Source organism: Mustelus asterias, chromosome 19 (assembly GCF_964213995.1).
Source record: "Mustelus asterias chromosome 19, sMusAst1.hap1.1, whole genome shotgun sequence".
Taxonomy (NCBI): Eukaryota; Metazoa; Chordata; class Chondrichthyes; order Carcharhiniformes; family Triakidae; genus Mustelus; species Mustelus asterias.
The window spans coordinates 83,839,958-83,858,532 of record NC_135819.1 but is presented as its reverse complement, the minus strand read 5'-3'; the positions used below and the strand labels follow the sequence as shown (position 1 = coordinate 83,858,532).

The 18,575-nt window shown below is 46.3% G+C and overlaps 1 protein-coding gene across 1 annotated transcript in view; it reads right to left on the bottom strand.

Annotated features, from left to right (window-relative positions):
- Positions 1-18,575, bottom strand: part of sema3ab (sema domain, immunoglobulin domain (Ig), short basic domain, secreted, (semaphorin) 3Ab) — a 446,670-nt gene that overhangs the window by 249,079 nt on the left and 179,016 nt on the right. Inside the window, exon 2 of the mRNA XM_078236002.1 lies at positions 14,647-14,838. Within this exon, the coding sequence (XP_078092128.1) occupies positions 14,647-14,758 (112 nt within the window). The 5' untranslated portion in view covers positions 14,759-14,838. The remainder of the gene's footprint in view (positions 1-14,646; positions 14,839-18,575) is intronic.

Genomic DNA, 18,575 nt, shown 5'->3' with positions numbered 1-18,575 from the left:
CACAATCCAAAAAATCACCCCAGAAATCAGCAAAGTCTGATTTTAGGCGGGAAACGTGGTGTTTGACCTGCCGAAGCCAATGGCAGCTTTTCCCGCTGTTTTGAGCAGCACTTTGTTCAAAAATGCAGAGGCTCGGGTTTCACGTTGTATCGATGGCGGGGCAGTCTCTGATTCGCCCGCCCCACTGTGATCTCAGGGTTTATTAATCCGGGCGCCATATTTAAAGGCCGCCCCTGTACACAGCTGGCACTCTCCCAGGAATAGGAAGCTGTTGGGAACTGATGGCCAAAGCCAAGAAACATGCTGCCCCTAAATTCAGTAATGCTTCCCTTCAGCCCCTAGCGGACACAGTGGAGGCTCTCCGCCATGTCCTCTACCCTCACTCTGGGCAAAGACCACCAAGCAAGGACACCAATCCCGTGTAGGAGGCAGTGGCAGCAGTGGTGAGCTCAAACTTCCTGCAAAAGAGGACAACCACCCAGTGAGGAAAGAAGATTAACGATCTCCAGCGCTCCATCAGGGTAAGTCACTCTTCATTATTCTCAACTCACGCCCATCGCACATCCATAGAGATCTCAGTCAATGCCAGCTCCAGGGACACGATCCCACACACACCTTCACCTCCCCTGGGAGTCATGTCCTCATCATATCCATGATTCCACTCACCACCTACACATGCCAGGCATCCTTATCATCTCCCCAGCATGTGTCCCGCTTACAGTCTCTCCATCTGTCTGAATGCAGGACAAGCTGCCTCACAGCAAGAGAGAGATAGATCCCAGACGAGTGGAGAGAGAGAGATAGATCCCAGACGGGTGGAGGAATGGCCAAGGTTCTCTCACAAGATGGGGCCATTCCGATGGCCAGTGAGGGTGTGCATCATTCTTGTGCTGATGGTGATGTTGGCAGCGATGAACCAAGTGAGGGATCCAGCACTGAATCATCCATCGGACAACGAAGCTGGAGCTGTGTCTCCTGTTCCTCAGGCCTGCCTTACACTAATGAACTCTCCTTTCTTTCGCAGGCACATCTGGGAAACAGCGCAGGGAAGTCCACCAGACAGACCCTCGATTCCAGTTCTGAGAACAACCTGGGAGAGGAATCCACAGACACGGACACTGAAGCTCCGTCACAGCGCTCACCCACACCCTCCACCAGGGCAGACACACACACCTCTGTGAGAGCAGGTTCTAGAGCAGCCTCAGGGTCACAATCTGGTGAACACATTGTACTCAGATCCACAACAGGTTGAGACAGGGAGGTCCCAGTGTGGCAGCACTCGGAGGATTGTTGGAGGTGAGGAATCTGAGTTCCAGTCAAATGAGGAACCTCTGGATTCTGTTACACCGCTTTCGCTGGAGCTCCAAACACAAACTCAGGAAAATCAGGAAGTAATATTAGTGACAGTCCTCAGATTGCAAGGTTGCAGGAGGAGTCTGTCCGCCTCCAGTCTGAGGTGTTGGCACTGAACGGACAACACACTCAGGTCAACACGGGTAGAGTAACTATCGCCATGGAGAGAGAGCTTGGTCCATGACACCTGGCCAGTACTGCAGTTGGCACTTGCTGGCATCAATGTCAATGCCAGAGCAGGGTGGGCATCCCCAGCTCACGTCCACTGCCCCTCCCTCTCAACAGAAGAGCAAGGGGCCCTTATGCACCAATAGAAAGGATGATCAGCAGGTAAACACCCTGGGGCCATCCACCAAGGGGATTCTGGGAGTTTCCAACACATTCTCTTACTGTGACCCCTTCAGCTCCAGCTCCCCAGGCCGAGGGAGGTGGCACTGCTACACAGCAGGACCCCAAAATCAGGCCAGGACCCTTCAGGTCTCGGCCCTCCAGAGGACACCCACCAAGGTCATGGCAAACAGTGTGTAATTGTCAGCAAGCTGCCTCCACCTCCGCTGTGGATGTTGGAGATGCACCAAGAGATCCCGACACGATTAGGAAGATCGACAGGATGCGGTTGAACAGTGCGGGCACAGATGTTTATCCATTGTAGGTCATGTTAACCAGTGTACATAAGCTCCCACAATGTCACGGTGTCCATGGTTCTGGTGAGCAGGGTTCCTGTCAGCCTGAAGTGAAAGCTTGGTTCCTGCACAAGTTAAAGGCAAGCGTCTCAGTCCAGGGCCTCCTCCCTGTGCTGTGAGCAACCTTCCCAGCACACTGATGGTGCACCTTCACAGTCACCACTCACAACAGTCCTGCCTGCTGATTCATGGGATTTATCATTGCTGACATTCGTTGCTGATGTCAGAGTTCCCTCGTTCTCTCTGGGTGCTCTCGTCATCATTGAGGTGTGGCAGCACCCTGCTCCCCCTACCCCTAACCCCACCCCGGCCTCTCCAACCCCCCCCCCCCCCCCACCCCCCCCCCCCCCCCCACCCCCCCCACCCCCCCCCCCCCCCCCCCCCACCGCCCGCCTCTCCAAGCCCCACCCCGTTTCAGCAGCCTCTGTCCCCGGTGACACTGCGCTCCTGAAGGATACGGTTCACAAAGGATGCTGGAGGATCAGGAGGTGAAACTTTCCCCGTCCATTGCCATGGTGACCCAGCTCATGGAGCGAACGCAAGATGCCATTAGCCAGTCAGGAGTCAGGCCTTCACACTGGCTCTGTGAGGCTCAGTGCACTGTCCGCACTGCTTCCCGGAATGCAGGGATGGATTACGGATCACTGCAGTGTCTCCATGACAGGAGCTTTATCACAGAGAGTTTGCGATGCCATCACTCAGATGCAAGTCAAACACTTCCAGCTGCAGTATGAGGATTTATGCTGCGTCCTCACCGCATAGAACATAGAACATAGAACATAGAAAGCCACAGCACAAACAGGCCCTTCGGCCCACAAGTTGCGCTGATCATATCCCTACCTCTAGGCCTATCTATAGCCCTCAATCCCATTAAATCCCATGTACTCATCCAGAAGTCTCTTAAAAGACCCCAACGAGTTTGCCTCCACCACCACCGACGTCAGCATATCGTCATCATCCTCCACAAATCTTGTGGCCATGAGTGTGTCCCAAGAGTGCCCGACTCATCTGGACATTGCGATGGTCTCATTGCCGTCCTCTTCATCTTTGAGGAGCTCCTCATCCTTATCCCCACTGTGATCCTCCTCTTCAGAGCAACATTTTCATCTCCTCCTCAGGCCGTTTCTCCCCCATTGCAGTGGCAGGTTGTGCAGAGTGCAACAGGAGGTGATGATGATGCGTGGCACCCTCTGCAGGTTATACTGCCGGGCTCCACCGGCCTGGTCCAGGCACTGGAACCTCGTCTTAACGTCGCCATGGCCTGCTCCGCCAAAGTACAAGTTGCAGAATAAGCCTCTTGTATATTTTGTCTGCTCCACCCTGAGGCCTCTGCACTGATATGCAGCCACCTCCTCAGTGGGTAGCCCTTGTCCCTGAGGATATCCCTGCAGCCTCTGTGGACCATGGAAGATGTCAGGGATCTGCAAGTGGCTCAGTAAGTAGGAGTCATGGACACTGGAAATCATGCACAGACTAGCTGAATATTCAGCAAGTGGAAGCCCTTGCAGTTGATGTAGTTGATTGCTTGTTGCCATGGAAATCCGAGTACCACATGTGTGCAGTTGACCTGTGCCTGTGGGAAATCAAAGATCTGCCCAGATCTCAGTCCTCTGGTCTCCCGGCTGCCTGATCCCAGTCAAAACGCACAAAGTTTGTGTTTCCACAAAATTGGTGTCCATGACTTGGATGCACTTGTCTGCGGAAGCTTGAGAGATCCTGTAAAGGTCACCTGTGGAGCCCTGGAAGGAGCCACTGGCGTAAGAATTGAGGGGTGCAGCCACATTCAGTGACATTGGCCGTGGATTCCCTCTAAGTCCCTGTGGCACCCAACCCTGCAGCAGGTGCCAGATGTGTCAACCAGTTCCCTGGACAAGCGCAGTCTTTAGCAACACTGGTTCTCAATCATCTGCAGGAATGATAAGTGCCGTCAGTAAGCCCTGCATCTACTGATGTGCCTCTGCGCAATGGCTCTCAGTGGCGGAGGCGCTACTGCATTTTGATTGTTCTGCTCCTGCCTTTGGAGAGACAAGTGTCACCATCACACTCTTCTGAGGTGTTCCTCAAAGACAAGGGTGACGGCCACGAGGCCATCTTCACTCCTGTCTATAAGCAATGAGGCAATAAGATCCCCAGGCTCCATCTTCTTGACAGTCTCTTCACTGCAGCACCAAAGAGAGAGAGAAGCAATGGTCACCATTTGTCTGCTGAGAACCACTCTCTGTCAAACCCTCACCTGTGGCTGCCTCTCGGGCCCCCTTACACATGCTGGAGAGTGCTGGCCACCGCATGGATACCCAATGTTCAGTGCGCACAGTGTTTGGCCAAATCCCCCACCACCATCACCTCACATCACATCACCAAGTGGCGACAATCGGCCGCTCGATGCATTCTGAGGAACAGGCATTGTCCTAACCAGCATTCCAAGGGTTTGTGCCGTGCTTGCACCATGAGAAACACTTGTCAATGTCAAGTTTAACATAAAGCAAGGGATTGGGGTGTCCCCCTCAGGCAAAGCTCCATAGTTACCATTCCAAGAGGATCCTCAATCTTTCCCAGTCACCCAATGGTTCTGCAGCACCACAGCACTCATTGAATTTGGAAGTCTGCATGGGAGGGGTGAAATGTAGAGCAGCAATTATTGGCGCTCTCAGACATTCACGCCATCTGAATGGACACAATTACTGATGAGCCAGACTCCAGCTTGTCAATGGGGTTCCAGCTAAAAGTTGTGAAAGATTGTTCATCTTTCATATATTTTTCCATTTTCCTGGCTGTCTTCTTTGCTTCCCTCCCCCCCACCCCACCCACCCCCGCCATGTGTTGTGTGTAACCTTCAGTCTCTGCTGCTCCCCGCTCCCCCCCCCCTCTCCCTGCCTGTACTCTTGCTCATTCCATGGCACCACAAGCAGAAGCTGCGGTGGAGGTGTGACTGCGACCATCCACAGAGCCTCTTAACATAGAAACATAGAATTAAAACTACAGCACAAAACAGGCCCTTCGGTCCCACAAGTTGTGCCGAACATATCCCTACCTTTTAGGCCTATCTATAACCCTCCATCCTATTAAGTCCCATGTACTCATCCAGGAGTCTCTTAAAAGACCCTATTGACTTTGCCTCCACCACCACTGACGGCAGCCGATTCCACTCGCCCACCCCCCTCTGTGTGAAAAACTTCCCCCTAACATTTCCCCTGTACCTACCCCCCAGCACCTTAAACCTGTGTCCTCTTGTAGCAGACATTTCCACCCTGGGAAAAAGCCTCTGAGAGTCCACCCGATCTATGCCTCTCAACATCTTATATACCTCTATCAGGTCTCCTCTCATCCTACGTCTCTCCAAGGAGAAAAGACCGAGCTCCCTCAGCCTATCCTCGTAAGGCATGCCACTCAATCCAGGCAACATCCTTGTAAATCTCCTCTGCACCCTTTCAATCTTCCTTGCATTGCGGTTCTTGCCAGTGCCATGCTGCGTTGTGTGCCCTCATCACCTGAGTTCCCCTCAGAGTTCAGGTTGCCAATTGCACGCCTTTTAAAACCAGTTGTAAAACAGACTGATGTGGGATTCAAATTTGACCTGGGAGATATTATCCCAGTGTGTGGCCACTGTACTGAGCTGCAAAGTTATTATAATTAAATTCCCGATGTTTGATGTCAGGAAACACAGCCCGTCATTGAGAGACGGCGGTGGGTGGGAGGGATTATTGAGTCCTGGATTTACATCGCTGGAAAACAGGCCTAGGGTCTTGTCGCGATATTTCCCAATCTCGCCACCGAACACGCCCACCTGGATCAGGTGCCTAACTGAAGGGGAGTGATTGCCTCCTGGAACCGAGTGTCCAGGCCACTCTCCCCCCTCCCCGCTGCCCTGCCGTGCTCACACCTCAGTCTCCAGCTCAATAACACAGAGCTGAAGTTTCCGAAGCTGCAGGCCTGTTGTCTGGGATTGCAGTGTGTCGCACTGACTCCCACACGCTGCGGATCACTGTCTCTGTGCCCACAACAACTCGATTAAAACTGCCCAAACTATCAACAATTTCACACTGGAAATTTACTCAGTGATTTCTTCACCAATTCAAGATAGCTGTTGAAAAATCAAATAAATAATCTTCCTGCAGGCAAACCTTAATAAACAGCTACATGTTCCTGCAATTGATTGTGTGGCTGGAGTCAGACCAGCTGACCCAGGGGGAAGTGCAGAGAGGGCCACCGGGGCTGCTGGGTGCTGAGGCTGCTGTTTAAAAGGCCCACCTCAGTGCCATGGGACTTATTCACAGTGAAAACTAACGTAAAGGCACTCCATCTTTCACCCCCACACCGAAAACACTCACCAACCCCATTCATACCACCTATGCCTCCACCCACTCCCCACTAGACCCCTCATGCCCCCATGCCAGGCTCTTCCAATGCCCATTGAGCCACTGTACACTTTCCAGAATCATTGGACATGAACATGTGGAGATGAGAAAAAAAACTTTGAAAAGTATAATCCATTTATTAATTTCTCCTAACAAACATTGTCTGGATTGCAAGCTAATGAAAGTGTCAATTACCCAGATCCTTTAAAGTTTCGAAAATTACAATGCACAAACACTTAAAACCACTTAACATATGTAAATTGAAAAATTAACAGCAGCGATCTGTGAGCCTGGGTTGTGTTTCTCCTGGGGAGCAGGTGTACTGCTATTCTAACAGCTATCTGGACTCTCAGTCAAGCCTCATTGGGTACACTTGGCCGAGAGCCCAGACATCCATTAGAATAACAGAACACCTGCTCTCCAAAGGAAACATTGTTTGATTCACAGCTCACGCTCTCTGTCCTGAGAGGTGAATTAAAGGCAGCATAGTGGTGCAGTGGTTAGCTCTGCTGCCTCACAGCACCAGGGACCCAGATTCAATTCCCAGCTTGGGTCACTGTGTGGAGTATGCACATTCTCCCCTTATCTGTGTGGGTTTCCTCCGGGTGCTCCGGTTTCCTCCCACTGTCCAAAGGATGTGCTGGTTCGGTGTACTGGCCATGTTAAATTCTCCCTCAGTGTACCCAAACAGGCAGTGGTGTCCGTTCGGGTTAGGTACCATAGGGCATCGAGAGTTAAAATCTTCAGGAGAAATGAGGAGAATAGTAGATGAGAATTGCAGAAATAATCATCCAATAAAATGCTTCATTCTTGGAAATAAACAGAACTCCATGACCAAGACAAGCCTATATTTGATATGCGGAGGGAATGCTGCACCTGAACGGTGAGGTCTGTGGCTCCCCAAGTTTTGCAGAGTAAGACACAGTTATTTTTGCAAAGTGTGATTACAGAATAGCTCATGTTGATAAAGGCCACCCCTGGATGAGGGAGGTGATGTAGTGACACAGGGCAGAGTTGGGAGTGAGGCAACAGGATCTTGCAGTTACTGTCGCTTGTTCTCTCTGTAATGACACTAGGATTAACAAAATGTGTCATTTCAAAACAAATTAAGCCCAAATTTCCCATAACTGTCAGTATCTGGTAAACAGGGTCAGATCAGTGTGCGAAAAGGAACATTTACAAATGCTTGGAAAATAACCAGTGACAAGATGCACTGCAGCAAACCATCAAAGTCCCTTCGATAGAACCTATCAAACCCGCGACCTCGGCTAACTAGATGGACAAGGGCAGCAGGTCCATGGAAACACTACAACCTGCAAATTCTTCTCCATTTCTCACACACCATCCTGACTTGGAACTGTATCACTGTTCTTTCACTGTTGCTGGGTCACTCCCTCCCTAACAGCACTGTGGTTGGACCTGCATTATGTGGACTGCAGCATTTCAAGAAGGCAGCTCACCACCACCTTCTGAAGGGCAAATAGGGGTGGGTGATAAATATTGGCTTAGTCAGCAGTACTCACTCACATCCTTTAACAAATTCAACAAAACACTAGGAAAGATTTTAAAAATACATCCGAAATGAGGAGTTGATTGCGCTGCCTTAATGTTTAATGTTACAACTTCACAGAAAGCACTGGGCAAATCTTACTTTAGGACACTGTGGGAGGCTAGGGAGGAAATTGCGGGTCCCCTAGCAGAGATATTTGAATCATCGATAGTCATGGGTGAGGTGTCTGAAGATTGGGGAGTGGCAAATGTTGTGCCTTTGTTTAAAAAGGGCTGCAGGGAAAAGCCTCTCATCTGTGGTGGGTAAGTTGTTAGAGGATATTTTGAGAGACAGGATCTACAGGCATTTAGAGACACAAGGACTGATTAGGGACAGTCAGCATGGCTTTGTGAGTGGACAATCAAGTCTCAGAAATTTGATAGAGTTTTCTGAAGGGGTAACCAAGAAGGTAGATGAGGGCAGTGCAGTTGATGTTGCGCACATGGACTTTAACAAGGCCTTTGACAAGCTCCCACATGGTAGATTATTGCATAAGGTTAGATCTCACGGGATCCAGGGTGAGGGAGCCAAATGGATACAAAATTGGCTTGATGACAGAGGATGGTTGTAAAGAGTTGTTTTTCAAACTGGAGGCCTGTGACCAGCGGTGTGTCTCAGGGATCGGTGCTGGGTCCACTGTAATTTGTCATTTATATTAATGATTTGGATGAGAATTTAGTAGGCGTGGTTAGTAAGTTTGCAGATGACACCAAGATTGGTGGTATAGTGGACAGTGAAGAAGGTTATCTCGGATTGCAACGGGATCTTAATCAATTGGGCCAGTGGGCTGATGAATGGCAGATGGAGTTTAATTTAGATAAATGAGAGGTGATGCATTTTGGTAGATTGAACCAGGGCAGGAGTTACTCAGTTAATGGTAGGGCATTGGGGAGAGTTATAGAACAAAGAGATCTAGGGGTACAGGTTCATAGCTCCTTGAAAGTGGGGTCACAGGTGGACAGAATGGTGAAGAAGGCATTCGGCACACTTGGTTTCATTTGTCAGAACATTGAATACAGGAGTTGGGACGTCTTGTTGAAGTTGTACAAGTCATTAGTAAGGCCACACTTGGAATCCTGTGTACAGTTCTGGTCACCCTATTATAGAAAGGGTATAATTAAACTAGAAAGAGTGCAGAAAGGATTTACTAGGATGCTACAAGAACTTGATGGATTGAGTTATAAGGAGAGGCCGGATAGACTGGGACTTTTTTCTCTGGAGCGTAGGAGACTGAGGGGTGAACTTATAGAGGTCTATAAAATAATGAGGGGCATAGATCAGCTAGATAGTCAATATCTTTTCCCAAAGTTAGGGGAGTCTAAAACTAGAGGGCATAGGTTTATGGTGAGAGGGGCAGAGAGTCCAGAGGGGCAATTTTTTTGCACAGAGGGTGGTGAGCGTCTGGAACAAGCTGCCAGAGGAGCCATGGAGGAGGGTACAATTTTGTCTTTTAAAAAGCGGTTCGACAGTTACATGGGTAAGATGGGTATAGAGGGATATGGGCCAAAAGCAGGCAATTGGGATTAGTTTATGGGTTAAAAAAAGGGGCGGCATGGACAAGTTGGGCTGAAGGGCCTGTTTCCATGCTGCAAACCTCTATGATTCTATGATGAATTGTGATGCTATTTTGAAATACACAGATTTTTGATTTTCTGGACATATTAACATATAAACATAGAAACATAGCAACTGGAAGCAGGAGGAGGCCATTTGGCCCTTCGAGCCTGTTGCGCCATTCATTTTGATCATGGCTGATCATCAAATTCAATATCCCGATCCCACCTTCTACCCATATCCCTTCATCCCTTTAGCCAAAAGATCTTTATCTAATTTCTTCTTGAAATTACACAACATTTTGGCCTCAACTATATCCTGTGGGAGTGAATTCCACACATTCATCACTCTCTGGGTGAAGAAATTTCTCCTCACCTAAGTTTTAAAAGGTTTATCTCTTATCCTCAAGCTATGACCCCTAGTTCTGGACTCCCCCACCATTGGGAACATTCTTTCTGAATCTACTCTATCAGAATTTTATAAGTTTCTATGAGATCCCCTCTCACTCTCCTACACTCCAGTGAATACAATCCTAACCGACTTAGTCTCTCCTCATATGACAGACTTGCCATCCCAGGAATCAACCTGGTAAACCTTCGCTGTACTCCTTCAATAGCAAGGGCATCCTTCCTCAGATAAGGACACCAAAACTGCACACAATACTCCAGGTGTGGCCTGACCAACGCCCTGTACAATTGCAGCTAAACATCCCTAACCCTATACTCAAATCCTCTCCCTATGAAGACCAACATACCCTTCGCCTTCTTTACTGCCTGCTGTACCTGCGTGCTTACTTTCAACGACTGATGCGTGAGGTCTCATTGAGTATCCGCCTCTTTCAATTTACACCCATTCAAGTAATAATCTGTCTTCCTATTATTGCTACCAAAGTGGATAACCTCACATTTATCCACATTATATTGCATCTGCCATGCAGATGCCCACACACTCAGCCTGTCCAAATCACACTGGAACATCTCCTCACATCTCACCTTCCCACCCAACTTTGTATCATCTTCAAATTTGGAGATAATACATTGGCCGGATAATAAGATATTGGCCAGAATTCTCTGGCCGTTCACGCTGGTGGAATCCTCCGGACCCGCCAGTGTCAATGGGAATGCCCATTGGCTGTGAGGCTGGAGAATCCCACCCCCTAACATCTTAATTTAGTAAATTCAGACTTTAAATCTCTCATATACAACAATAATATTTAAATTCTCCACACATATCCATTCCAGTCAGAATTTTTTGGATATTGAATCGATTTTACAGCATGAGTTACAATCCTTCCAAAATCAAAAGCCACATTTTATAAAACAAAGAAATGTCAATTTTACATAATTCAAATACTTGGGAGCAGTATAGCTCCCTCAGTCAAAATGTTGTTTCTAATCTGTGGAATTTGAGATTTTTATCTGTTCTTTGGAGTCACAGGTTGTCCATTTTCAATTAAATCCATTAATTGATGACTGGAATTTTTTAATGGTTTGAGAATCACCTTCTGTGATTCCTTTTTTTTTCATGAAAGGTGTAAATCTGTCATAATGAATCTGGAATGCATTCAAGCTACATTGGAGTGAACTTTACAATATTGGGCCCGATTTTATCATTGCGCTGTGCCCATTTTCGGGCGCGAAAACTTGGTAAAGTCGGGCGTGAGGTGAATAGCGTGATCCGCACCCACGCAGATGCCCTCCTTTACCAAGGCCTGAAAATGGCCGCGATCGGAACCACATCTGAAACGGGCACAACGTCAATTTCAATGCATTTGCAGGCATTTAAATTTACTTAATGAGCTGGACGCCCAACATTTCCAGCATTTCCCCCTTTACCATCGCGTTCGCCCGTCCAGATTCAGCGCGAAACAGACCTGCTCGGCAAAAGGTCTGTTTTGGGCACTCCAGCTTCTGAAGAGGTAAGTTCAGAGCTTCCAGCAGCTCTCTGACTCAGATCGGTGGTGGGGGGGATGGGGGAGGTGGGCCAGATCATTCTATGGTGTGGGGGGAGGGGGAGGCGGGAGGGCCAGGTTGTTCTCTGGTGGGGGGGGGGTGTGGGAGGAGCGGGGCCAGATGGTTCTCTAGTGGTGGGGGAGGAGGAGGGAGGCCAGATCATTCTCTGGTGGGGGGGGAGGAGGAGGAGGCCAGATGGATCTCTGGTCGGGGGGGCAGGGGCAGGGAGGGTCTGCTGCCACTCTGCGGGTGATCGGTGGTGGGGTAGGGGGGGGGCAGGGGTCACGATCGGCCTGGGTAGCAGGAGGGGTGGGTGGATAAGGGAGACAGTTATGTTGTGGGTGCCATCACATCCAGGCCGGTTTATCTGCTTTTTGTGGCCCGGGAGCGATGTGACAGGGGGGCGTTTTTCAAATTTGTTTCACTGCACATGTGCAGTTGAAGGCTCTGATTGGAGCAGCAGCATTTCGGGCGTGATAAGCCCCGCCCACAGCGCAATTCAGACTTGCGATTTTTTTTTCAGGCTGAGTGTGTATGGGGCGCCTGAGAACAGGTTTCCAAGTCGGATCTGAATTGCGCCCAGATACAGCACTTAGAATCAAAATAGTAAAATCGCCCCCTTTGTGTGATACGTGTACTTATAAAGAATGCTGAGGTGAGTCAGCACAGCCAATACAGAGCCTGAACAAATCTCTGTCCATCAGCGATATCTATGTCAAATCATGCGTGCATTTTTCTGGCCATTGAACCTTTAGCTGCCCCACAAGATGTAAAGCTCTGCACCAGGAATGCTGAATCCTAACATTTCTCCAATAGAATCTGCTTGTTCCAAAACTACTCGCTTGAAATCCTGTGAGAGAAGAGAGTAAGAATCCACACTTACTCTCCGATTACTTTGACACATTTTGTAGCTTTGTCTACGGAGGTCGTTGAAACTCATTAAAGATTTGCATCCATTGGGCTAAACTTTCATCTTAATAATCTCACAAACCTCTCATGGCAAATGTGTTCTTTATCCCTTCTCTTGGAAGGACACATATTCATAACCAAGGCCAGTGCAAGATATTGTGCAGCAAATTCTTTTATCTGTTATCAGAAACATGTTGAGTCATATAGCTCAATTCATGTTATACCATCATTCTATTGAACTAGGAGGGAGACCTAACTTTGCTGCAGATTTGATGGGCTGAATGGCCTCCTTCTGCACTGTGCAGACTCTATGGTTCCTGAAACCGCTCTTCTTTCAATGAAAAACCCATTAACCAAGCTACATTACAGCTTCATGCTCCAATAAAATGTAAAAAAAGCTGCATGCTTGGCTTAATGAATTTGTAGTTTAAAAAAATGCAAAACCAATTTTTGTTTTCAAGAAGATGCAGGAAGGAATGCTAAACTGACCATAGTCGATGTTCCTTGGGTGCAAGACTAATTGAAGCCAAAACTTAATCTGCTTCCATATTCTGTTCTGATTTAAACCCAACTCCACTGTTAGCAGGTACTGGAGTTTGGTAAAACAAACATTGTTTTGTAGCGTTACTGAAAATGGTGTTTGTGGTATTTAAAATACACCATGGAACAACTCAAATCAGAGAAAAAAAAAGTACTTCCATTTCTGGCACATTTCATCAGAACATTAAAACGAGACAAATGTTTCACACAATAAATGGCCTGTTGTACTCTTGTTACACAGCGAAAGGGAGCAGCTATTCCGCACTAATTACAACACCACAAACAATATTACCCCGAACAGACAGGCTCTTGGTAATTTTGTTTGAGGGAAGGATGTTGGGCAGGGGAATTCTCTGCTCTTCTGCAAACAATGCCTTGGGATATTTAACCTCACCTGAACAGGCAGCCCGTTTAATGTCATATCTGATGGAACTCGTTCATGCTTCATTACTTTACATTACCCACAGTTTATGTGAATGCAAGGTATAACCTACTTCTTGATCAGAGATAAACCACAATAGTATTTTTATATAACCATGTGAAAAGCGCTCCGTTTGATGTACTCTGAAAAAGAATTAAAATATCACCGAATAACAGCTCAGTTGGTGTGATTACATTTGCTGCTTGATGAGGAGTGGAGAATGGGTTCATTAACTGATTTGCGATAGTTACAGTCCTAAATCCAGCTCCCTTATTCCAACTGGCAGAGTGAGATGACCATGCGATTATGAGTTTAGATTTCTGCTGTCAGGAGACAGTTTTATCATGGAGAAAATGTATAGATATTGCAATTGGAATATCTGTGCTCTACAATGTTTAATTGTCTTTGAAATTCTGAGCTGGAGGACAAGATTGGGGGGTCTCTGTTTGCCTCAAGATTTGCATATACGCTTGTGACTTCCTTCTTTACATATATCCTGGCCCAGGTCAACCCTGGACAAGATCCATGATAAAATAACTGATTTATAGTGAATGTGAAACTCCAAGATATTTACCAGCATTTGCAGGGTTTCACTCACATTTCGACCTGTTTAGAGTCAGAGCCACTGGTTCGTGAAGACTGAATAAGCCAAATTTCCTTTTCATTACTTGAAATTCTGGACATTTTCCGAGCTTTTCCTGCTGCTTTGGGAATACGTTCTAAAAATCCATCAATTTTTCAGTGACAATTGTCAATGACAGTTTGTCATTGTTTACAAAACTGCAGCACAACTTTAAGCAAACATCTGTAGCTCTCAGGTTAGGCATTCAGCAAGACCAAAGATTAACTCACATTAGAGCAACAAATTTAGGATATACAATATCTCATTTTCTGTTTCTATAAGGAATGTGGCAGCTCCGGAACTGGTTTGTTAGACCAGGAGTCAGGACAAATCAATCCATAAACAACAACTTATTCTAACATTATGCTCAGTCACTTAACAATGTTGATAAGAATTTGTCCTAAATAAATGTTTTAAAATCCATCGCAAAATAGTTTAAAATCGACAGCAATGACAACAGAAATTCATTTTTTCAATCTGTACAATTGTAAACTTCATTTAACTGCACCTTTTTATGGTGTTAACAGCAGAAAAATAAGGATTATTCCTGCAAAATACGAGATTAAATTCATAAATTACTCTGAACAAAATTGCACCAAAAAATGGCAGAAAAACATACAATCCCAAGTGAACAGTTACAAAAATAAAAAATGAGTCACTTTACAGAAAAAGCAGAGTGAAGGAAAATGAGGAAGGAGAATGGATTACCTTTGTAAGAGAGCTTCAATCTTGGAACATTGTTCTTCCCATTGTGACAGTTGACTGCAGCAGGAAACAGCAGAGTGGAGCAGAGTACTAGAATCCCAGTGAGGCAGCCCATGGCTTGCAGCTTGTTTCTGTGAAGCTTCAGTGAAATGTCTCTGGACTCGAAACCTCAGACAGCCAAAGGAAGCCTAGAACCTGCAGGTGACAGGTGAGCAAAGTCAACGTGGTGCAAGTGACTGAGCCAGTCCCTACCAGCAGCACTTCTTTTCTAACAACTGCTCATTCCACCAGTCAAGTGGAATAATGCTCTCTTACACACCCAGTTTAATGACCACACTCAGCTAGATGCCAGATTATGAGGTACAACTGTGAAGCCTTTTCTGTGGGAACATAAAGCTTTTGAACACGGCAGCGCTGTTCTTGCTGAGAGCCTTTTATTTACACTGCTCCTTTTAGCTACTGGCTTCATCTAATCCTGCTCCTTGGTTTCACTTCATTGACTGCAGGCAGACAGAAGGAGCTTCCACTTTTTGTCACTGAAGGCAGTAAATGACAAGCTCTGTGGAGAGTTCTTTCCTCGCTGTTCTAAAGCCTAACTGACAATAGAGGAAGCAAACCAGTCCTGTACATCTCAGTCCTCCCTTGCTGCAGCATGTCTAAAAACAGCCAAAGCTGTGAGGGGGGTAGAGAGAGAGAGAGAGAGGAGGGAATAGTTTAGTTCCTACAGCTTTTAAAGGACACCCCTTTCAGGATATCAGTTAAATTTAACTAGCTGGGATTGTTTCCGAAAGACAGGATAAAGGAAGCCAATGATGATGTGCATAATTTTCTAAATGGAAATAATAAAACATAACTTATTCATATCTCTGTGGACTAAATGAATTGTTGTTTAGCACTTGAACAAGAGCTGCTATAGATGATTCATGCTTCTCGCTAGAAATAATCCCCATTGGTTGGGTTTTAATCATTTAACCTCTGTCTGCACTGCACACTGGAATCAGCATTTCTTTTGAGTTGTTCCATTGTGGCGTTATGATATTCAAATTAAACAAATCATCAATTTCAGTCGTTCCCACACTTATTCCTAATCCCCATAACTTCGCTGCCTGGGGCTGTGAGCTCAAATTCAATCCTTTAATATGACACAGGGACAACAGTTGTATGTATATATGCACTTGCTCCCTCTGTCTCATTCATTCTGACACACACACCGGTCTCTCCCTGTGACTAATGCATTAGTTTACCAGTTACACTGAGCTTGTTTCATCTACACATTTCAAACTCTGGATTAGACAATTGGACAGTCAAAAAATGAGAAAATAAAAGACTTCACTTCTTTATTTGACAAATATTTTGTTGATGGTTTGAGTTTGTCCTGCCGCTCTGTGGTATTCTGTACGTAACTTCTCACGCGCAGGAATCAAGTGAAAGACAAAAATGTCATTGTTTATTCTAATCAGTCCAAACCAGGCAATGCAGTGAAGAGCTGAGATGTTCGCTGAATGCAAATAAAGGCAGGTTAGCTTGAGTGGGGTGAGAAGTGTTTGGAGACTGAGGGGTTTAGCCTTCAGCGGCCTGGAATTCCAGCAAAAAGAACAAAAACACAAAAAGCTTCTATAAGGTTACAATAGGTCGCCTTCAGCTAAAAAACAGCCATTTTCAGCAAAGCTATTGTTTAAAGGAATGTTGAACATCACCAGAATTTTTTTACAAGCATAATATTGTTTTAAGAAGCCTTTTAACCATTGTTAAAGCGTTTGTAGCTATCAATATTACACAGCTAAGCACAGGGAACTGAGAACACAGAGCCAGAATTAAAGATGTTTAAAGGTGTTCATTAGGCATGCGAAATAGCTGCTAAAAATACCCATTTCTAAAGGACAGGCTGCATCTACAAACACACACACAACCAGTAATCCACTGGTAAATCTTACCCTGGGTGCAAATACTTCAAAGAGAAACTAATTTCTGTTTGCAATAGTCTAAATATCAGCAGATAACTTAAAAGCCACTTTGCTTCCTATTACAGACTAACTATAAGCCTTGGAATAGTGCATAATGAGGCAAAGTTAGAACGAAGTTCATGACCAGTTACAACCAAACAAAATGGAAGCTGAAAGACTCGGTTTGGCTCTGAAATGACAGATTTCATCTCCTGATAACAACATGTAACCCGGGCTGGTAGTGTCAGTCTGGGACTATGGCTGCTGCCAGCAATCTCAAGCAACAGTCAATGAAGAATGATGTGAAACTGGCAGACCAGAGTTATACTGCTGACTGTCCATCTGTTCAGGTTGTAATAAGGTCACAATGGAAGATCTCTACACTGGCATAACTCAACACATGTGTAGAGCACCATCAGGTGATAATAAGATGCAAAAATGGAATAGAGTGTGCATGTGTGTGAAAGTGAGTGAGTGAGTGAGTGAGTGAATGAGTGAGTGAGTGAGTGAGTGAGTGAGTGTGTGTGTAAGAGAGAGAGAGAGTGTGCATGTGAGTGTGTGTGAGAGTGTGTAAGTGAGTGTGTGAGAGAGAGAGAGATGTGCGTGTGTGTGTGAGAGTGACTGTGTATGTGCGTGAGAGAGTACGTGCGTGTGTGAGAGAGGCAGTGTGCGTATGTGTGTGTGTTTGTGCATGTATGAGAGAGAACAAAGAACAAAGAAAATTACAGCACAGGAACAGGCCCTTCGGCCCTCCATGCCTGCACCAACCATGCTGCCCGACTTAACTAAAACCCCGACCCTTCCGGAGACCATATCCCTCTATTCCCATCCTATTCATGTATTTGTCAAGACGCCCCTTAAAAGCCACGACCATATCCGCTTCCACGACCTCCCCCGGCAGCGAGTTCCAGGCACCCACCATCCTCTGTGTAAAAAACTTGCCTCGTACACCTCCTTTAAACCTTGCCCTTTGCACCTTAAACCTATGCCCCCTAGTAATTGACTCTTCCACCCTGGGAAAAAGCTTCTGACTATCCATTCTGTCCATGCCTCTCATAATCTTGTAGACTTCTATCAGGTCGCCCCTCAACCTCTGTCATTCCAGTGAGAACAAACCAAGTTTCTCCAACCTCTCCTCATAGCTAATGCCCTCAATACCAGGCAACATCCTAGTAATTCTTTTCTGTACCCTCTCCAAAGCCTCCACATCCTTCTGGTAGTGTGGCGACCAGAATTGAACACTATATTCCAAGTGCGGCCTAACTAAGGTTCTATAAAGCTGCAGCATGACTTGCCAATTCTTAAACTCAATGCCCCAGCCGATGAAGGCAAGCATGCCGTATGCCTTCTTGACGACCTTCTCCACCTGCATTGCCACTTTCAGTGACCTGTACCTGTGCACCCAGATCCCTCTGCCTGTCAATACTCTTAAGGGTCCTGCCATTTACTGTATATTTCCTATCTGTATTAGACCCTCCAAAATGCATTACCTCACACTTGCATGTGTGTGTATGTGTTTGTGTGTGCGTGTGTGTGTGCGAGTGCATGTATGCGTGTGTGTCGTGTGTGTGAGAGAGCTTGCGCGCGTGTGTGTGTTTAGCTGAATGTGTGTATGTGGGTATGTGTGTGTGTATGTGTGAATGTGTGTGTGCGTGTGTGTGTTTAGCTGAGTGTGTGGGCAAGTGTGTCTCTTCATGTGACAACATTCTGATGTAAATGGTTCTTCCCGATTGGGATTATTTCTACACCAGAGTAGTTTTTATCGAACATTACTGTGACTAAAATACATTTATTTTACTCAATTGAGCAATCCTGTTAACTTGAAGTTATTGGGATTGAAGTTAACCTCTTAATTCAGGTGTAGGGATCAAAGAGTGATTCACTCATGCCTGTTTATTACATTGTGGGCAAGGTTTATTTATTATTGTCACAAGTAGGCTTACATTAACACTGCAATGAAGTTGCTGTGAAAATCCCCGAGGGTAGGTC